This window comes from Lynx rufus, unplaced genomic scaffold, assembly GCF_022079265.1.
Source record: "Lynx rufus isolate CCGP_SWC_20201006 ecotype Redwood Valley unplaced genomic scaffold, mLynRuf1.p SCAF_7, whole genome shotgun sequence".
Classification (NCBI taxonomy): Eukaryota; Metazoa; Chordata; class Mammalia; order Carnivora; family Felidae; genus Lynx; species Lynx rufus.
Genome location: NW_025814889.1, coordinates 34,511,824 through 34,533,705, shown reverse-complemented (window position 1 = coordinate 34,533,705; position 21,882 = coordinate 34,511,824). Strand labels below are relative to the sequence as shown.

The following is a 21,882-nucleotide window of genomic DNA, read 5'->3' as shown; positions in this document are numbered from 1 at the left end:
GTACAGTCGAGTAGGAAAGTAGGGTCCAGGTCTGGGCAAAGAGCTGGGAAACTGTCCTAAGAGTGGAGGGAAGTTAGCGTTGCACTTTAGGCAGGGAAGTGCTTAAATGGCAGGCTGGCAGTTGGGTCCAGACTTGCACTTCTGCTCACTTGGCCATGTTGTGGAGCTCAGATTTGAGGGGAGCAAGGGGGGAGACAGAGGGGGGAGACTGCCAGGTGCTCCAGACAGTGGATGACGCCCGTGTGATTAAGCAGTGGCTGGTGGGCCCACGAGAGACTTAGGACAGCTTTTTTCTACCCATGATGAAAGACCTGTTTATCCTAGTTTATTATGGAGCAATAATTTTGTAAAATACAATAAAAATCAATTGATAGAAAAATAGAAATTTTATTTAAAAAAATTTTTTAAGTTTTATTTACTTATTTTGAGAGAGAAGGCATGAGCAGGGGAGGGGCAGAGAGAGGGAGAGAGAGAACCCTAGCAGGCTCCACGCTGCCAGTGCAGAGCCCAATGTGGGGCTTGAACTCACAAATTGTGAAATTGTGATCTGAGCTGAAATCAAGAGCCAGACACAAACGACTGAGCCACCCGGCACCCCCCAAAAATAAAAATTTTTTAAATGATAGAATATAAGCTCACATTTTTCTCAGTAAATTGTAAAACATGAAATTCCTCAAGATGCCATAAAAATTCCTAAGCATTTATTCTCAATTTCTGTAGTTGTCACAGATGAGCACTGAACCACATGCCCTGAGTAGCACTGACTTTAGGAGGAAGAATTGCCAGAACATGATGACTGATTAGTTGTGGAAACATAAGGGGGAAAGGATGAATCAAAGATGGCTCACAGACTTGGCCTGGATAATTGAATGGCTAGTGGTGCAGCTTCCAGAGCTAGGAAACCAGGAAGAGAAACAGCAGGTCTACAGGGGTGGATACAAGTAAAAAGAGGTATTACTATACTGTGTGAGGCCAGACTGCTAAGATGGGGACAGCTGGGAGCTGGTTAAGATAATGGTGAGGGGCTCAGGGCAGAAATCCTCAGCTGCAGGTACATCATGAGCAAGTAGACAATGACTGAAGCCCAGGAGAAGATGGGTTTTCAGGATGATTGTGTGGAGTGGAGTGGAGTGGAGTGGAGTGGAAGGAGTCAAGAATCTTGGCAGGACTTTATGGGTACCAGTGACCAAAGACATTGGTCATGGGAGGCTGGGAAGCCACTGGGGAGAGCCAAGGAGTCACAGAGGTCAAGATAATAGAATGTTTTAATGTGGGAGGAATGAAAAGTGGTGGAATCAGGAGCTCAGAGAACCGTGGCCTGCTCTGGTCCCTGCAACTCACCACCTAGAATCATCCTTCTAAATAGATGTGTCTCTGGACAGTCTCATTCAAAATATGATCCTGGGAAACCATGTAATAATTACTTTAGGGGTGCCTGGTTGATTCAGTCCTTAGAGCATGCAATTCTTGATCTACGGGTCTTGAGTTCAAGCCCCACATTGGGCGTAGAGCTTACTTTAAAAAAAAAAAAAAGAAAATTACTATACAGTTTTCTGTGCTTTCCAAATTTTCTTTTTTTTTTCTTTCACATATAATCTCTTTTATTTATTTATTTATTTTTTTATATATATATGAAATTTATTGACAAATTGGTTTCCATACAACACCCAGTGCTCATCCCAAAAGGTGCCCTCCTCAATACCCATCACCCACCCTCCCCTCCCTCCCACCCCCCATCAACCCTCAGTTTGTTCTCAGTTTTTAACAGTCTCTTATGCTTTGGCTCTCTCCCACTCTAACCTCTTTTTTTTTTTCTTCCCCTCCCCCATGGGTTTCTGTTAAGTTTCTCAGGATCCACATAAGAGTGAAAACATATGGTATCTGTCTTTCTCTGTATGGCTTATTTCACTTAGCATCACACTCTCCAGTTCCATCCACGTTGCTACAAAAGGCCATATTTCATTTTTTCTCATTGCCACGTAGTATTCCATTGTGTATATATACCACAATTTCTTTATCCATTCATCAGTTGATGGACATTTAGGCTCTTTCCATAATTGCTTTCCAAATTTTCTAATTTTTTTCTAGTACTTTAAATACTTTAAGAAATAGAACAATTGTTCATATTAACAAAAGGGAACTGATCACCTCCTAAGCATCTGTTAACTAGCTATCTCCTAAAGAAATACACAGGATGGGTCACAGTTTCTTTTTAATTTATTTAAGTTTATTTGTTTTGAGAGAGAGAGAGAGAGCAGGGGAGGGGTAGAGACAGAGGGAGAAAGAATCCCAAGCCGGCACCCCACTATCAGCACAGGGCCCAACACGGAGCTCAATCCCATGAACCGTGAGACCATGACCTGAGCCGAAATCAAGAGCCAGTAGCTCACCCAACTGAGCCACCCAGGCACCCCAAAATGGGTTACAGTTTTGATGTTAGGGGCAGAACCCCTGGACAAGACAGGGTAGGTAAGCCGACTGGGCCCTGCCATGCAGACTCCCTCCCAGGCCCTCCAAGGACCTGTCTGCTTCTGGCTCTTCGACCAGTACGGCCCTTAGCCAGCTTCTTGCTCGCAAAACAGTCAGCAGGAGAGTGGAGAAGGGGCAGACGACCCCTCTGAGTGCACACACACACGCCGAGCAGAGATACTTCTGGAAATGCACACATAAGGGATCAAAAAATGCCTGGCTCTGCGCGCCAGCTGAGTGGTGTCCTGCCTGCCATACAAGGGGCACCTTGTCACTGACTTCCCACAGAGCTGGAGGAAACTGTTCCCAGAGCCTCAACTTCTCTCGCAGTGCCAGACCCTCCCTGTGGGCAGCCTCCTCTCCTGCCTTGCCTTTCACTCCTCAGCCCCTCAGGTTTCAGGCCTCCACCAGCTCCATGGTTCTTCAGCCCTGGACAGTCGCCAAGCCCAGACCCTTTCTTTAAAAAGTTCTCTCCCAAGGCACCTGGGTGGCTCAGTCGGTTAAGTGGCCGACTTCGGCTCAGGTCATGATTTCGAGGTCCTTGAATTCAAGCCCCGCGTCGGGCTCTGTGCTGACAGCTCAGAGCCTGGAGCCTGTTTCAGATTCTGTGTCTCCCTCTCTCTGACCCTCCCCTGTTCATGCTCTGTCTCTCTCTGTCTCAAAAGTAAATAAACATTAAAAAAAAAAAAAAGTTCTCTCCCAACTAACCCTTGCCCTCTGCACTCTCCACCACCCCACTTTTCTCTCTACCTTATTGCTTTGCCATCATGCCACCTATCTGGCTTCTCGCACGAAATTTCCTTTTCTCAACCTGTTCTTCCTGCATTGTCCTCATACCACATTCAACAGTGTGCTTTCCCCCTTGAAAGTATTCAGTATTTTTTTACTGCCTGCAGGATCAAATTGGTGAAAAGTTAATTTAGGGGGCACAAACTATATTGGGCAAGCCCCAGGTTCTCCATGCCTGACCTAACCTACTTTTGTAGCCCTTTTCCACCGTTCTGGTGAGCCAGCCAGGGCGGTGAGCTGTGCCCTCAGCCCTTTGCTTGGCCCCCTTAGGTGCTCACACAGTGCTGTGTCCAGGCCACCTCCCCTCCTCTTCTTAGAAACTTTCCCTTATTTTTTTTAGTACATGTGCTGGTGAAGCAAGCACCTCCCTATGTTTTTTTTTTTAAGTTTATTTATTTAGAGACAGAGAATGAAAGTGGAGAAGGGGCAGAGAGAGAGGGAGAGAGAGAATCCCAAGCAGGCTCCATGCTATCAGCGCAGAGCCCAGCGTGGTACTCGGTCCCATGAACTGTGAGATCATGTCCTGAGCCAAGACCAGAGTCAGACGCTTAACTGACTGAGCCACCCTGGCGCCCTTCCCTTATTTTTTTTTTTAATTTTAATTTTTTTTTTAACGTTTATTTATTTTTGAGACAGAGAGCATGAACGGGGGAGGGTCAGAGAGAGAGGGAGACACAGAATCCGAAACAGGCTCCAGGCTCTGAGCTGTCAGCACAGAGCCCGATGTGGGGCTCGAACCCACGGACTGTGAGATCATGACCTGAACCGAAGTCGGATGCCCAACCGACTGAGCCACCCAGGCGCCCTGCTTCCCTTATTTCTTAAGACCACTTCTAGATCTTCCAAGCCAGGCTGGAATGGCCTTGCACATCTCTGAACACTTACAGTATTCACTATCTAAGCATCTCAATTGCAATAAAATGGAATTTGAGAGTTCTTTAAAAAGTTTGCTTATTAAGAACTCTTTGGCTACTTGGGCGCCTGGGTGGCTCAGTCGGTTAAGCACTTGACTTCAGCTCAGGTCATGATCTCATGATTCATGAGTTTGAGTCCCACTTCAGGTGAGCTTGAGCCCCACTTCAGGCTCAGCCCTGACAGTGCAGAGCCTGCATGGGATTCTCTCTCTCCTTCTCTCTCTATCCCTTGCTCACTCATGCCTGGTCTCTCTCTCTCTCAAAAAAAAAAAAAAAAAAGAGAAAAGGAAAAAAAAAAAAAAACTCTGGCTACCCAATTACAAAAACTAATTTTAATTTGCTTAAGACAATAAGTCATAACACCCCAAAACAACAGCAAGAAGACAATAAGTCAATTCATGAAATATCCCTTTGGTACCTAAGGTTGAGAATGAAGTGGGTCACTGTATAGTCAGGGCTTCAAACCCCACCAGAACTCTCTGCTCTCTCTCTTGTTCTGCTTTATCCATCTCTCTTGCTACAAATGATCTCTCTGTTTCCCAAACCACATACCACATGACAGTAAACATGACTGCAGATCAGTCCCAAGTGTTATGTTACAGACAAAATCTGTAAAGAAGCTAAACAATCTCTTCTTTGAGATAACTGTAGAGGGGCGCCTGGGTGGCGCAGTCGGTTAAGCGTCCGACTTCAGCCAGGTCGCGATCTCGCGGTCCGTGAGTTCGAGCCCCGCGTCAGGCTCTGGGCTGATGGCTCAGAGCCTGGAGCCTCTTTCCAATTCTGTGTCTCCCTCTCTCTCTGCCCTTCCCCCGTTCATGCTCTGTCTCTCTCTGTCCCAAAAACAAATAAACGTTTAAAAAATAAATTAAAAAAAAAAAAAAAGATAACTGTAGAGGTCAGGGCTCCTGGGTGGCTCAGTTGGTTAAGCGTCCCAACTCCCTTTTTTTTTTTTTTAATGTTTATTTATTTTTGAGAGAGATAGAGTGAGCTGGGGAGGGGCAGAGAGAGAGGGAGACAGAATCTGAAGCAGGCTCCAGGTCAGCACAGAGCCCGATGCAGGGCTCCAACTCACAAACTATGAGATCATGACCTGAGCTGAAGGCAGATGCTTAACCGACTGAGCCACACAGGTGCCCCAGGGTCCCAGCTCTTGATTTCAGCTCAGGTCATGATCTCAAGGTTGTGGGATCGAGCCCTAAGCCCCGCGTCAACCTCTGCATCGAGCCTACCTCTTGTCAAGCCCTGCAGGCATAGAGCCTGCTTAAGATTCTCTTTCCCCCTCTGCCCCACCCCCACTCATTTGTGCACACCTGAGTGCTCTCTCTGTAAAAATTAATTAAGGGGCACCTGGGTGACTCAGTCCGTTAAGCATGCGACTTCAGCTCAGGTCATGATCTCAAAGTTCATGAGTTCAAGCCCCATGTCAGGCTCTGTGCTGACAGCTCAGAGCCTGGAGCCTGCTTCAGATTCTGTGTCTCCCTCTCTCTCTCTCTGCCCCCCTGCCCACTCATGCTCTCTCTCTGTCTCTGTCTGTCTGTCTCTCTCTCAAAAATAAACATTTTAAAAAATTAAAAAAAATACCTATAAGGGAAATTAAATGACCTATTAAGTCAGGGGCCCATCCTCAGGTAATCAACACTACCCAGGAGAATAGCATCACATTTTAGGAACATGGTAGTCCCCACCAGGTGAACGGTAAGAGAGAATGGGGGTTCCTGGAAATGCAGTAATGAAGAACTACAACAGTTGTATCACTGCATCCCACCCTTTGATGTCTGGGGACGTGCAGAGGCATACCATTTCCCATTCATTCACATTTTTTCCTTTTTTTAAAAAAATATTTTGGGGCGCCTGGGTGGCGCAGTCGGTTAAGCGTCCGACTTCAGCCAGGTCACGATCTCGCGGTCCGTGAGTTCGAGCCCCGCGTCGGGCTCTGGGCTGATGGCTCAGAGCCTGGAGCCTGTTTCCGATTCTGTGTCTCCCTCTCTCTCTGCCCCTCCCCCGTTCATGCTCTGTCTCTCTCTGTCCCAAAAATAAAATAAAATAAAAAAATTAAAAAAAAAAAATTTTATTTTTTCATGTGATCTCTGCCCCCCAGTGTGGGGCTCAAACTTACAACCTCAAGATCAAGAGTCACATGTTCTATCGACTGAGCCAGCCAGTTGCCCCTAAATTTCCCCCTTCTAAATATGGATCAATAATCACGTGTCAAACTATAAATGCACTTATCTTCCCAATGTGAGATAATTCAACGTCATGACCAGATACTGCAGCCAGAGGCAATGACAGGGAGCCTCTGTTATCCAGATAAAGATTACTTTTTTTATATGTATATATCCTGTCCTTCTCTCCTTTGGTCCCAAAGAGTTCCAGATGTCGATACTCATAATTCTGTATCCCAGTGCTTAAATAATTAGTATTACTACCCCAGTACTCCCCAAATACTATTTTTCTAAATTCCATTTCGAAGAGAGAACAGGTGAAATATTATCTATTGGCCAATAGTCTAACACATAGAGCACACCTGGCTCAGTCAGAGGAGTCTACTACGCTTGATCTTGGAGTTGTGAATTCAAGCCCCACGTTGGGTGTAGAGATTACTAAAAAAAGGAAATTAAACAGGGTGCCTGGGTGGCTCAGTAGGTTAGGCATGTGCCTTTGGCTCAGGTCATGATCTAATGATTCATGGGTTTGAACCCAGCATCAGGCTCTGTGCTGTCCCAGCAGAGCCTACTTTGGATCCTCTGTCCCCTTCTTTCTCTGCCTCTCCCCCACTTGCATGCATGCACGTGCTCTCTCTGTCTCTCTTAAAAATGAATAAATAAAAACTTTTTTTAAAAATCCTAAAAAAAAAAATTTTTTTTTTAAAGCTAAATATTTTAGTCAGTATCCATTTGTTTACTAAATTCTTTGGCAGTGTAGGGAGCAACTTGGTCAGGCAAATGGCTGCCCCAAGGCTGGGCTTGCCGGAAGAATTTCCCTTGCCTGGGATCCTTCAAGTCCTATATATGGAGAGAACGGTGCCCAGGAGCGCCCCTGGTGGGAGGGTGCTCTGGAAGTCTATTCCTGTCAGGGCTGGAACCAGCAGGGACCTTGTTTTTGTTCTCAGCTGCATCCTGGCTGCCTGAAACTGTGGCCACTGGCACAGTCAGCACTCCCCACGCGTTTCTAGGGTGACTAACACTTGGGCCAATGGATTACCTGAGGTATTGAGCAAGTACGAACTCTGTTGCCAAGTTTGGGATTTGGGGAGTGATGACTCCTTTAAAACGTTCACTGGCTCACTGTCAGTTTCCTCTTTGTTGACTCCGTTTTGCTAATGTGTTTACTGGCGCCAGAAATCTTGTGTGGCCCAGTCCTTGAATACTAAGTCTGTCCAAGAGAACTGCCTGGCCTGGGACTTACAGTGGCATGGCCCAGTCCCATGGGGTGGGGGTGCTCTGCAGTGCGTGCCCACACTACACACCAACAGGCAAATGCACTTAGAGGTTGGAGACATTATCACATCTGCCTCGTGAAAGCACTATGGCCCTGGGATTCGGGTGTCCCTAATTTCTCTGAATTCTCTTAAATACCCCTATTCCAAAATCCAGTGAACCACAATTTATAAACTAGTAATTTTGTTCTAGAAAAAGCAGGGAATATGGCTGCAAGATTTTCAATTATTTGAATCTCTGCTTTCAGACTGACAGGGTTTTTTAAATGTCCCATTGTTTCTTATCTACTTTTAAGGTGCCGTTCCGGGATTACAACACATCTTTCTCTCATAACAACTTTGTGAGTGTCTCAAAGAACAGCTGACACACTTTAATTTCCTGACATTTTGTGCCTGAGTGGCTCAGTTGCTTAAGCGTCTGACTTCGGCTCAGGTCATGATCTCATGGTTCGTGAGTTCGAGCCCCTCATAGGGCTCTGTGCTGACAGCTCAGAGCCTGGAGCCTGCTTTGGATTCTGTGTCTCCTTCTCTCCCTGCCCCTCCCCCACCCACACTCTGTTTTTCTCTCTCAAAAATAAATAAACATCAAAAATTTTTTTCCTGGCATTTTCCCACAAGTTCCCTAAAGCTCCAGCTTTTGGAGGCACGTGGTTGGAGCCTCAAGAGTGACTGGGGGCACCACACAAGAACTGCCAGCCTCTCAGCCTGGAAAAGGGTTTCTTCACAGCCTGTTCCCTGCTTTCTCTGAGTCCATGCTTCAGGTTTATAATTTGCAAATCCTCCCCTCTCCTAGTTTAGGGGATAGAAGTCTCTTTTGGTTGGGAGTATCAGAAACACATTCTAGCAAGTTAAGCAATAATGACGATTGACAGGACTGTTGAGTGTCTCACAAAATCCAAGGACAGGAATGCAACTGGCATCCAGGAGTGAACTGGAAACTGGGATTTTAAACAACATTAGGACTATCTCCGTCTTTTGTTTCTCCTCCAGATATCTTTGCTTCACTTTTCTGTTTCTTTCTCTGCAGACCAGCTTCCTATTTCTCCAACAGATCCAAGTTTTATACATTCTGGGTCCAAACACCATGTTCGAAATTTCCAGTTTCTCAGACAAAAACTTTGGTGTCTCCTTAACTAGTCCCTTTGTCTCTCACATCTGTTCTGTCAGGAAATCCTGTTGGCCTTGCGTTCAACATACACCCATAATTAAACCATTTCTCACTCCCTCTCCACCCATATACCCTGAGCAAGCAGCCTTTTTACCTCTTGCCTAGATTCCTGCAATAATTTAATTGATCTTTCTGCTTTTATCTTGAGCCCTCTGTTGCCTATTCTCAACACAGCAGCCAAATAGTCCTGTCAAGAGCATGTCATTTCTCTGCTCAAAACTCTCCAGTTGTTTCTCTTTTCATTCAGAATAACAGCCAAAGAGCTTCCAAGGCCTTACAAGGTCATGCTTCTGCCCGTTATCGCTCTTTGTCTTTATTGCACATCCCTGTTCACGCTTCCTGGCCACCTCACTGTTCCTTCAACTCACCAGTCTCTGCTTACAGGGTCTTTGCACTTGCTCTGCCTTGAGTGTGCTTTCCCACAAACCCGCATGGCTTGCCCTCTCACCTCCTCTGAATGCTCAAGTCACCTCAATGAATCCTTTCTTGGTTAAGCCACCAAACACCCACCCCACTGACATTTTCCTATCTTCCTTCCCTTCTACATTTTTTTCTCCAGAGAATTTATCAGTATCTGGTTTAGGATTTACTTATTTCATTTTTTTTAAGTTTATTTATTTATTTTGAGAGAGCACACACATGGGGGGAGGGGCAGAGAGAGAGAGAGAGAGAGAGAGAGAATCCCCAAGCAGGCTCCATGCTGTCAGCTCGAACTCATGAACCATGAGATAATGGCCTGAGCCAAAGTTAGATGCTTAACTGACCAAGCCACCCAGGTGCCTGTTTTACTTATTTCATTTATTGCTTGTCTCCTCCTTTAAAATTTAAGCCCCTGACAACTAGGATTGTACTCTTTGGTTCAGTCTTCTATCCCCAGATCTGGAACAGTCAGTGCCTGGCACTCAATAAATTTTTTCTGCATGGGTCAATATACACCAAGAGAACTGATCTCTCTCTGGTCTTCCCCAAAACAAAACCCTTGGAGACAACAGAAAATTGCCAGCAGCCTCAGGGACCAATGAGGAGCATGGGAGAGGAAGGGGACCCTAACACAGCTTGAAGTGAGCCTGGAGAAAGACTCCTCAGAGCTCAAGCCAGCCTCCATGGGAGCACCCAGAGAACTCTTCCTGACACTGCCCCACTGGGGTCAAACAGGACCTCCCTCGCCCAAAAAAAAAGCTGCAATAATTACTATTATTGTAGCTTTGACTTTTTGACACCGTCCCTGACTTTTTGACACCTGCTTTCCATATGTATCCATTATACATAAGCCCCGAGACTTAAAGCAGCTTAGTCTTTCAACAGGATCATAGGAAGTTCAGAAAACACATTTTAAGAGCCAAAAAATAACTTCAGAACATTTCTGTGTTTTATTGTGGTTCATGGGCCTGACAAGAGGCGTTCCTAGTCCATAGCAACTCTTAAAATCCCGGTTTTGTACCATCAGCTTCCCTCACCACCGCTTCCAGGCTCTTCTTCCAAATGTCCCAGAACTCCTCTCCTTGAGCCTAGTTTGGGCCCGTTGTCCTTCTCTCTCATTGCCTTTCTTCCAATCTCAATCCCCAAAGTCCAAAAAGTTTCATGAAGGAAAAGTAACGGAGCCAGTTGGCAGTATTGATCCATTAATAATGTTCTGTCCCAGTACATGTAAGGTTTCTCATACCATGAGATGAGTGCTGTTCTGATCATGTCATAGAGGAGGAAACTGGCCTGCGGAGGCTCATCAGGAGGGTGGCTCAGGCCAGTCTCCACTGACACCCGTGTTCTCTCCACTCTGCTGCGGTGGGCCACAGTCCAGGACACAGGCACCACATCTGCCTCGGCCAGCCATCTCCCTGAGGAGCCAGCAGCCTGTGTCCCAGGGACCCACCAGCAGAATGTCCAGCCAGGATTTGAGGTAAACTGGCTGAGATGGCCAACTCTCTGGGCTGGGTTTCTGTGGTAACATGTGGTAACAACACATCATTCAGCTTCTTTACCAGATTCCTGAGTCCTGGGGAGGAGCAAGCGAGACTCATTTCCCCCCAGTATACTATGTGTGTGTGTATATATATATATATATATATATGTGTGTGTGTATGTGTATATAATATATAGTGTCATTGTTTGAACTACATCTTCTCAGACTGCAGAATTTCAGTCACAATTCTATTTGTTTTCACAAAGTTGCTTGTTTGTGAAATCAGGGTTCAGATGTGAGAAAATCTATTATCTATTCCTACTACTTCCAGGTAATCTACCTCCAAATATTTTGCTCACAGCTGCCCTTGGCCTGAAAGATAATGAGATATTACTAGGTTCCAAGGAGACTGAGGAAGCTTTATTTTCTGTTTTCAGTCTTTCAGTTTCTATTTTCAGTCTTCTAAAATTTCTGGATAAGGGGGCTCACATTATGTAAAGTGTGACTTTTTTTTTTTTTTTTTTACTTTTGGCTAGAATCAGATAATCTCAATACTTTAACCCTGGTTATCTTACGCTGACTAGAAGCAGGTTCTCTTATTATAAATAATAGCTATCATTTACCAAGTGCATTAACTTATTTAATCCTCACAAAATCCCTTGAGGCCAGTTTTACAACGGGGTGGGGGGCGGGGTGGACAAAGGATCAGAGAAGTGAGGTAACTTGTTTAAGTAAACAGCATAGCCAGGATTCAAATTCCATTCTGAGTGACCTTATGCCAAAATAAAATTGCAATCTGTTTGAAAACTTCCTTATGTGGCTCTAAAGGTGGGGATCAGCTGAAAAACAGGCCCTGGGTGGAAGCTGTGAGGGACTGCTCTGAGGTGAGCAGGGCCCCAGGGGGCAGAGTTGGCACTCTGGACCTCCTTCCCAAAAGCCTTTGCAGCATCCTAGCTTGAGGACCATTTTCCTGGAGGGGTTAAGATGCCTAAGTCCTGGTGAGTGCAGAGCCCCTGGAGGGGGCCCTGGCCCCCAGCCCCTCACCTGTCTCTGGGGGAGGGAGCCCCAGGTTAGGTTGGCCAAGGAGGTGCTGCAGTCAAGGAAGCAGGCTAAGAAGAGGGGTCTCTGGTGTGGAGCTGAGGTGGGGCTGCTGTTCCCACCCTCTCTGCCCCCACCCCCACCCCCACCCCCCATCTAGTCCTGGCTTTGTGCAGCTTTCTGCAGCCAGCCTCCCTCAGAACTCCTGTGTCTCTCTGCCTCCCTCACTTATTCTTTGCCTCCCTCCTCCTCACGGACTAGTATTACAGCAAAACTCATCAATGGAGGTGTGGCAGGGCTTGTTGGGGTGACTTGTGTGTTCCCCATCGACTTGGCCAAGACTCGGCTGCAGAATCAACATGGAAAAGATATCTACAAAGGAATGTAAGTATTGGTGAGGGGAATGGGGTGAGCAGGGAGAGGGGGACTCCCAAGGGAGGAATATGGGGCCTCATTCTTTCCCATCTCTTTATTTAGAGAGTCATGCATTGTGGGGGTAGAGTGGGGTCAGGGGAGGTGGTCAACTGGGGTGTGACCAGCAGGATTAGGACACGGGGGTAGGGGAAGCGGGGCTGATAGAGCAGCGTCTTGCTCACCACTGACTTCATTTTCTGGCCTCTGCTTCTAGGATAGACTGCCTGGTGAAAACTGCCAGGGCGGAAGGCTTCTTGGGCATGTACCGAGGTGGGCTTATCATGCATCCCTGGGGGAAGGCTGGCTTGGGTAAAGTGAGAACAGAGGGTGCAGTACAGGACACCAGACTTTGTGGGTTTATAGAACATTGGGAATTGGTGTTTCTTCTGCCCAGGGAGCTCCTGGGGCAGGGCCTGGGCTACCACGTGATCCTAAGCCACATTTGTTTTTCACAAGCCCCCCCACCCCCCTCGTTCCTTGGTGGAGACAGAGGCAGTTATGGTGAGGTTTTAGGGAGCACCAGTGAGCACACTGGAGCAACCCAGGAGCCCTAGTTTTCATCATGGCACCACTACTGTCTCACTGGGTGATGCTGGCCCCCACATTTCCCTTCCCCCCCACTTCTCATTTAGGGCTGAAGGGGGAGAGGCTGACAGGGAAGAGAATGGAAAGGGTTTTGAGCTCCTGAAAGGGAGTTACTGGATGGCTCTTCCCTGACACAAGCCAGTGCTGTCCCTGTACCTTGCAGTGTCCCCGCACAGCCATGATTACAGATTGGAAAGTGGATACAAAACTGGCGTTGAGAAGGAGCTGATGTAGAACCCCTGAGAAATAAAGTAAAAACCTCTGTGACTCAAAGAGCTGCCAGTGGGACTGGGCTAGTAAAGCACAGAGTAATGGAAACCGATCCCTGTCCCCCAGGACCTTCTTATTGGGGCTTGATTTGGGGAACTGTTCACTTATCATCAGAGATGGGCAGCACTAGCAAAGACAAAAATACCTTCCTTATAACTGCACTAATAAGCCCATAAAGGAAACACATACGTGAAAAAGGGAAATGTGGAGGGAGGGGAGTCAAAGTAGGGAGATGAAAAAAAAAAAATCATGTTTCTATAAAATAGGCAGAGGAGCCCTCCTCAACACCCCTTCCTCCCAAGACCCCAGTTACTCCCAGAAACCTACCTGGCTAGGTCTGAGAGGAGGTTGTTTATATGAGTGGAAGACTCAGATAATTGTTCCTTTTTAAAATAGTTTTTATTTAAATGTTTACGTAAACTCTACACCCAACGTGGGGCTTGAATTTGAACAATCCTGAGATCAAGAGTCATATGCTCTACCAACTGAGCCAGCCAGGTGCTCCAAGAATTGTTACTTTTCAGATGGCCTTAGCTCATCCTGGTTTTTTACTTGCAGGGGCTGCAGTGAACCTAACCTTGGTCACTCCAGAGAAGGCCATCAAGCTGGCAGCCAATGACTTCTTCCGGCAGCTGCTAATGGAGGATGGGTATGGCCAGGCCAGGGGGCTGTGGGATGGAAGTCCTTCACCCTATGTCTGTAGTTTGGGGGAAGGTGACAGGGAGAGGAATGTGCTGGTTTACCTGTCTTCATGTATCTAAACGTGCACACAAATGGCTGAAGGTTGGCTGCAGATGTTCGGGCAAGTGCAAACTCAAGGAGAAAATGAACTGTTGTAATTTGAAAGTTCTAGATGATAGGTGATAGATGATAGACCATTATAGAATATATATACACATATATTCATCAACTAGCTGATGAACATCTTTTTGGTTTTATTGAGCCATAATTGCAGTACCACACTGTATAAGTTTATACAGTGTGTAATGTTTGTGCCGTATAATGACCTGAGGTAGATATACTGTGAAATGCTTACAATGAGTTTAGTTAACATCCATGACTTCATATAGTTACCAAAAAAAGTTTTTTTCCTCGCAGTGAGAACATTTAGGATCTGTTCTCTTAGCAACTTTCAAATGTACCATAGAGCAGTGTTGACCATAGTCATCATGCTGTCATTACTTATTATAACTGGAAGTTTGTGCCTACAGACCACCTTCACCTAATTCCTGTCCCCCACCTCCCACCCCCAGCCTCTGATAACCATAAACCTGATCCTTTTTTCAATGAGTTTGGCTTTTTTTTAGATTCCTCATGTAAACAAGACCATTGAGTTATTCGTTTTACTCTTGTCTGCCTTATTTCACTTAGCATAGTGCCCTCAAAGTCCATGTTTAGATGGCAGGATTTCCTTGTTTTATGGCTGAATAACATTGTATTGTGTTATATATATATATATATATACACACACACACACACACACACTTTCTGCATCTACTTATCTGTCCATGAACACGTGGGTTGTTTCCATATCTTGGCTGTTGTGAACATGGGGGTGCAGATATCTTGTTGACATAGTGTTTTGTCTCCTTCGGATATATACACAGAAATGGAATTACTGGATCATGTGGTAGTTCTGTTTTTAACTTTTGAGGAACCTCCATACTGTTTCCCATACTGACTGCACCAATTTACATTCCCACCAGTAGTGCACAGGGTTCCCTTTTCACCACATCCATGCCAGCATTTACCATCTGTCTCTTTGATGATAAACATTCTAACAGGTGTGCAGTGATATCTCATTGTGGTTTTGATGTGCATTTCCCTGATGGCTAATGATGTTGAGCACCTTTTCATGTACCTGTTGGTCATTTATCTTCTTTGGAGGGGAGCCTGGGTGGCTCAGTCAGTTAAGCATCCAACTTCAGCTCAGGTCATGATCTCACAGTTCATGAGTTCGAGCCCCACGTCAGGCTCTGTGCTGACAGCTCAGAGCCTGAAGCCTGCTTCAGATTCTGTCTCCCCCTCTCTCTCTTTCTGTCTCCCTCTCTTCCTTTCTCTCTCTCAAAAATAAAAAGTTAAAAAAATAATATATTCTTTGGAAAATATCTCTTCAGGTCCTTTGCCTATTTTTAATTGGATTATTTGTTGTTCTTTGTTATTCAGTTGTATGATTGCTTTGTATATTTGGATATTAAGCCTTTGTCAGATATATGATTTATTTAATTACAAATATTTATTTCCATTCCATAAGTTGCCTTTTCATGTTGTTGACGTTCCCTTTGCTGTTTGAAGTAGCCACACTTTTTTTTTTTCTCCTGCTGCTTGTGTTTTAGGTGACCCATATCAAGGGGCTTTGCCTGTGTTTTCTTCTAGGAGTTTTATGATTTCAGGTCTTACATTTAAGTCTTTAATACATTTTGAATTAATTTTCATAAGTGGTGTAAGATAGGGGTTTAAGTGTCATTCTTTTACATGTGAATATCTGATTTTTCCCAGTACAATTTATCGAGGAGACTGTCGTTTCGCCACTGAGAATTCTTGGCTCCCGTGTGAGATATTGGTTAACTGTATATTCGGGGGTATATTTCTGGGCTTTCAATTCTGTTCCATTGATCTATGTGTCTGTTTTTATGCTGATAAATTTTTGAAAATCAACCCAAACACTTTCTAATACTCTCTGTGCCTCCCGTTGCCCTAGTGATATTGCTGAAGGGATCAGGGACAATCAAATCCCTGCAATGGGTAGTTTCATTTTACTAGTTTCAACTTCTATGCAGGTGCTACCTCCCTGGCAGCCTGATTTAAAGGTAGTTTCATGTTTTAAAGAGGCTTAGTTTGAGGGCCAGGTGATTATTCACCCAGCTGATCTGAACACAGCTAAATACCATGCATGGAAAGCCCCAACTACCAAGGGAAGGTAGATGGGGCCAGGGTGGGTGGCAGGGCTAGCCTGACGCTGAAAGAGCCTGACTCATGGTCCCACAGGATGCAGCGGAACCTGAAGATGGAGATGCTAGCTGGATGTGGAGCTGGAATGTGCCAAGTGGTGGTCACTTGCCCCATGGAAATGCTCAAGATTCAGCTGCAGGATGCTGGCCGCTTGGGTGAGGTCTCTCCCAACTCCACATGAGATTAATAAAGGGCTGTGATCAGAATAGATTCCCCCACATTCTACACTCATTTGCTAGACTGTGTTATTGAATCAGCTTTCTGGGTCAGTAGAAGTCTTTTTTTTGTTTATTTATTTTGAGAGAGAGGGGAGAGTGAGCACGAGTGGGTGAGGGTCAGAGAGAGAGGGAGAGAGAGAGAATCCAAATCAGGGTCCACACTCTCAGCACAGAGCCTAGCCTAGGACTCAGACTCACAAACCATGAGATCACGACCTGAGCTGATATCAGAGTCGGATGCTTGACCGACTGAGCGACCCTGGAGCCTCTTTTTTTTTTTTTTTTTAAGATTTATTTATTTATTTAAGCTTATTTATTTATTTGGGGGGGGAGGGCCAGAGAGAGAGAAAAAGAGAATCCCAAGCAAGCTCTGCACTGTCAGCTCAGAGCCCAACATGCGGCTCGAACTCACAAACTGTGAGATCATGACCTGAGCCAGTATCAGGAGTCAGACATTTAACAGACTGAGCCACCCAAGCGCCTCAAGATTTTTTGTGTTTTTAAGTCATCTTTATACCCATTGCAGGGCTCAAACTTACAACCCCAAGATCAAGAGTCACATGTTCTACTGATGAGCCAGCCAGGCACCCTTAGAAGTCTTATGTTAACCATCTTAACAGTTTGGTCAGATGGTCTTAATAGTAACCATCTATTCTAGATTTCAACACTTCCAGTTCAGAAAAAATAGCAGAAATGAGAAACTTGACTCAGAGGGACAGAAAATTCCCTCATACCTCTATCATATCACCATGACATTTAGGCTTGATTTTCTAAAGATTTTAAGAAGTGTCAACATCCTGATCACAAATATTTCTCTCAATAGACATTCTATTATGCTACAGAAGCTGGCTGTTAGTGGGAAGGCATAACAAGGGACAAGAGAACCATTTCTATTGTTTTTGTTTTCTCTGGAAGAGAATTTTCCTAAATCCTGATCCTTTCAAAAATATAGAGTGGTGTAGGTACCAAGGCATACATTAAGAACAAGCTAATGCTATCTGGTAGAAGGGAGGCCAGCCCCAGGGGTGGAGCAGAGGGCTTCTCCTTAGAGGGAAACCACAATGCCTGAATTAAATGAGTCAATGTGTGACGTGCCTAACATGGCACCTGGGAAGGTCGTCAATGAATGTGGGTGTCCTTCCCCTCCTCAAACCAACTATGCACGTGTGTGCTAGAATCAACTGGCTTTCTGGGTTGGATCAGACTAGCCTGAAGCACATAACACTGCAGCAAAAATAAAGTTTGGGCACTGGAAAGAGTGTTTTGATCTACAAAGAGTAAAAGCTCTGGAAGATTTTTTTTTTTTAATTTTTTTTTTCAACGTTTATTTATTTTTGAGACAGAGAGAGACAGAGCATGAACGGGGGAGGCGCAGAGAGAGAGGGAGACACAGAATCGGAAGCAGGCTCCAGGCTCTGAGCCATCAGCCCAGAGCCCGACGCGGGGCTCGAACTCACGGAACGCGAGATCGTGACCTGGCTGAAGTCGGACGCTTAACCGACTGCGCCACCCAGGCGCCCCGAAGATTTTGTTTTTTAACTCAGATGAGAGTTTTCAGTACTCCTAAAACACATAAAAAGTGAAAGGCTATGAATGAATGGATGAATTATGTACCTATCTAAAGCAGACAGTGGGGAAAATAATGTCCATTGATTAATTACCTTTTCTTTTAATAAATTTATTTTTGAGAGAGAGAGAGAGAGAGAAAGAGAGAAAGGAAGCAGCAGAGAGAGAATCCCAAGCAGGCTCCATACTGTCAGCATGGAGCCCAAGGTGGGGCCTGAACCTACAAACGGTGAGATCATGACCTGGGTGGAAACCAAGAATCAGATGCCTAACTGATGGAGCCACCCAGGTGCCTCTGATTAACTACCTTCTTAAAGCTAATTGTTTGAGGCCTGCACCTAGATTGCTACCACAAGAAAATGTGTGGTAACTAGCTTTCTTAATATGAAATGTTGCCCTGCTAGGTATCAAACAAAATTGGGATATGAAATAACTTCTTTTTAGCAAGGACCTAAAATCTAGACAAAGCTTCTCAGACAGTGAGAAGAAAACAAATACACAATTTCAGTGTGTTGAACCCTGTGGTCATTAAGGAGACTCACCCACATATGAAATGCTTGTACTTGAAATGCTCAGGAGAAAAAAATTCCATTCTATTTATTAGATGTTTAACTCATCAAATTGCAGGCTCCGAATTATTCAACTAAAATGAAGAATCAAATTCTATCAAATGGTGAAGGGTATAAAGACCACGTTCACTTAATTTTGGAATACTGGATCAAGGAGGCACCTCTGGAAGTCTGAAGGAGAAAGCGTTTGGACAAAAAGAATTTGCTGCTTTACACATTAGGCAGAAGGCATATGGGACTCCAATGTCCCAAAGTGCCAATAGGATCTCTGTAAATAGCTCAGAGATGGTTTAGAAATGGCAGCCAGACCAAAAGCAAGTTTTAACAGGAGGATAAGGACCTGGCAGGTAGGGGCAGGTGCTGCTATAACTTCCTATGAAGGGAGCTGGGCAGGCTGTGGCTGTGCTCTTACGAAGCACCTTGTACAGTAGGAACAACAAATTAGATAATAACCATCTTAGGAAGATTTCCTTGGAGCCAAAAACTAATGTTCTAAAATTAGGACAGGGGCGCCTGGGTGGCTCAATTGGTTGAGCATTGGACTCTTGGTGTCAACTCAGGTCATGATCTCGAGGTTTGGGGGATGGAGCCCCACATCAGGTTCTGTACTGACAGTGTGGAGCCTGCTTGAGATTCACTCTTCCTCTCTCTTTCCCTCTGCCCTTCCCCGCTCGCTTGCTCTCTCTCTCTCTCAAAATAAATAAACATTTTTTTTTTTTTTTTTTTTTTAATTAGGACAATCCAGGGCTCCTGGCTGGCAAAGTCGGTGGAGTGTGTAACTCTTGATCTCGGGGTTGTGATTTCAAGCCCCACATTAGGTATAGAAATAGTTAAAAATAAAAATCTTTGGGGTGCTTGGGTGGCTCAGGCAGTTTTGTGGCAGACTCTTGATTTCAGCTCAGGCCATCATCCCAGGGTGGTGCGATCGAGCGCTGCATCGGACTCCACACTGAGTGTGGAGCCTGCTTGAGATTCTTTGTCTCTGCCCTTCTCACTCTCTTTCAAATTAAAAAAAAAAACAAAACTTAAATAAAAATTAGGACAAGCCTCAGAATTCTATCAGGATGTCAGCCTTGCCCCCAAGGTGTCCCAGGGGTAGGAAGTGGGGGGTACACTCCTGTGAGTGTTTTGCAATACCTGCTGGGGCCTGGCTTGTGACAGTGTCTGTCCTCTCCCTTTCAGCAGTTCATCGTCAGGGCTCGGCCTCAGCGCCTTCCTCCTCCAGGTCCTACACTACCCCCTCGGCTCCCACCCACAAGCGCCCGTCTGCCACCCTTATTGCCTGGGAACTACTTCGCACCCGGGGCCTGTCTGGTCTCTATAAGGGTCTGGGCGCCACTCTCCTCAGGTGAGACTTTCTTCCTGAGCTTGGGACACAGAAGGGTCCCAGTGAACAGGAAGAGGGGCCAGAGGGCCAGAGGCACTGCTGCTCCAATCTGTCTCTGCATTCTTCCTAGAACATTTAAACCCCAGAAAGCAAACTATCTTGATGCTTCCTATTTTGTCCAGAATTGGGCAGAATTGCAGAGGATGGGTATAACCTGGAAGACTAGTTTGAGGCCCCTGCTCCAGTATCCAGGCCCACATGAGTATTGGGTGTTCTGTGGTCCAAAGTCACCTAAGAATGCCCTGTGTACAAAGGACTTTGGGTCATTTATAAGCAAATGAGTGCACAGATCCCTCATTTTACTTTGCTACTTGGCCAAAATCCTTAAAGTTGGTCTGAAGTGTCCCAGGCCAGGGGATAGTTTCCTTGCATCAGATCTCATTAGGAGATCTATTACCTAATAGATAAATGAACTTCACCCTCCTGCCTACCCCATCCCCTCAACACTTAGCTTGGATAGCCCTTCACCAGACACTTGCTCAACTCATTAACTCTAACGTAGCCTGTCACCCTTTCTCACTGAACGCACTGCCAGTCTCTGCACCCGCTGCTGGCTCCTCACAGAATGGCTGCGGGTGGGGAGACAAACCCATCGTCTCTCTTCCATCGTCTCCCTTACACCCTGCATTATCACAGGGTGCCAGAGAGGGAACAGGTAACTGTGGGCTTGTCTTTGACCATCTGCTGGGCTCTACAGCTCTTGGAAAGGCGTACCGGGTGACCTTGGGTGGGAGCCCCGGAAGCAGCAGGTAGCTCAGTGTTTCCTCTTGCTCTCCTGCAGAGACATTCCCTTCTCCATCATCTACTTCCCACTGTTTGCCAACCTTAACAACCTTGGGTTCAACGAGCGTACCGGGAAGGCCTCCTTTGCTCATTCCTTTATGTCAGGCTGTGTTGCGGGTTCCATAGCTGCTGTCACAGTAACACCTCTGGACGGTAAGTGCATCAGAGATGAGGGTCTTCAAGGGTTGCTTTACAAATTAGGTAGCTGTATAGTTGTCTATAGGATAAATAGGAATCTTCCACTTTCAGGACAGAAATGAAACAGTTCCAACCTGAAACCCCTCTTGGGTCACAACCTGTGGTCACTGGCAGAAACTCACCAAGAGTCTTCCCAGATAAAGTGGCAACAGTGAGACCTTTGCTCTATTTCTTATCACCGACAAATCCCTTCACCTCCTAGGTGCTGATTTCATTAGTTTTTTGTTCCTCGAGGTGGGGGCAGTTAAAATCTAAAAGGCTAAAGGCAGGAGTTAAGCAGTATGGGAAGAACGGGCTTCTCCTATCCTCAGGGCTATACTCGGCTGCTCCAACAGGCAGGTGGACCCTCACACTTTTCCTACAGAAACTATGTCATTTCTAATTCCTCCAGGAAGATCTTCTATTCCAGATCACACAATGGCAGAGCTGGCCTCAGGATTCCGTTTTCTCTACACTGGCTCTGCTAGGAAACCACTTCGTGTGGAGGACAGGATGCCAAAAGCAAGACGTTCATTACTTATTTTAACTTTTGCTTGATTTAGTTTTGAAAACTCGAATCCAAACCCTCAAAAAAGGCCTGGGTGAGGACAGCTACAGTGGGATCACCGACTGCACCAGGTGAGAGCCCTGTCACCCCTCATAGGCCCTCACAGGCTGTATCCATGTCTACCTACACCCCACCTAGGGCAACAGTTTATCACCGCACTACGCTGAGCTCTGGATTTCTTTGAGATCTGCTCCTTCCCCTAACCTCTCAACAGAAACAGGATGTAGAGGGAGCTTTTTTCTCCTTGCATCCCTGCAGCATCTTTCTCCCAGAAAGACAGATTGAACCACTTTCCCAGGGCTCAGCCCGGCTGCTTAGTAACCAGACTGCACACACATGATGGGTGGGGCAAGGCTCCCACAGGCCCGGGAGGTGCTATTGCTGTGAAAAATGACATCTACCTTCCGTGGAGAGATGTGCACATGTTGGAGAGCGGATCACTTCACACCGTCTGCAGTGCGCTCCTGTCAATCAGCTCACAGGGCTCTTCTCTCTCTGCAGGAAAATCTGGATTCAGGAGGGACCATCCGCCCTCATGAAGGGAGCAGGCTGCCGGGCCCTGGTCATAGCCCCTCTCTTTGGGATTGCCCAAGGGGTCTACTTCATTGGTATTGGAGAGCGGATCTTAAAGTGTTTCGAGTAGAGAGCTGGAGCTCAAGTCCCTTTACTTGCTGCCAGC

At 45.9% G+C, this 21,882-nt stretch overlaps 1 protein-coding gene across 1 annotated transcript; it reads left to right on the top strand.

The window, feature by feature from the left end:
• Window positions 1–10,653: 10,653 nt before the first annotated feature.
• SLC25A18 (solute carrier family 25 member 18) lies at window positions 10,654–21,846 on the top strand. Its single transcript, XM_047067353.1, has 9 exons — window positions 10,654–10,673; window positions 11,976–12,098; window positions 12,343–12,398; window positions 13,542–13,632; window positions 15,972–16,090; window positions 19,471–19,636; window positions 20,457–20,611; window positions 21,199–21,274; window positions 21,705–21,846. The coding sequence occupies exons 1-9, from the start codon at window positions 10,654–10,656 to the stop codon at window positions 21,844–21,846; spliced, it is 948 nt and encodes a 315-aa protein (XP_046923309.1).
• The last annotated feature ends 36 nt before the right edge of the window (window positions 21,847–21,882 follow it).

What these genes read in the sequence shown, in the direction of transcription:
- SLC25A18 (XM_047067353.1), top strand. Translation starts at nt 10,654, where the DNA reads ATGTCCAGCCAGGATTTGAG. An exon ending in CACAGTAACACCTCTGGACG is followed by an intron (nt 20,612 to 21,198) that starts GTAAGTGCATCA and finishes TGCTTGATTTAG; the next exon opens with TTTTGAAAACTCGAATCCAA. An exon ending in GGGATCACCGACTGCACCAG is followed by an intron (nt 21,275 to 21,704) that starts GTGAGAGCCCTG and finishes CTCTCTCTGCAG; the next exon opens with GAAAATCTGGATTCAGGAGG.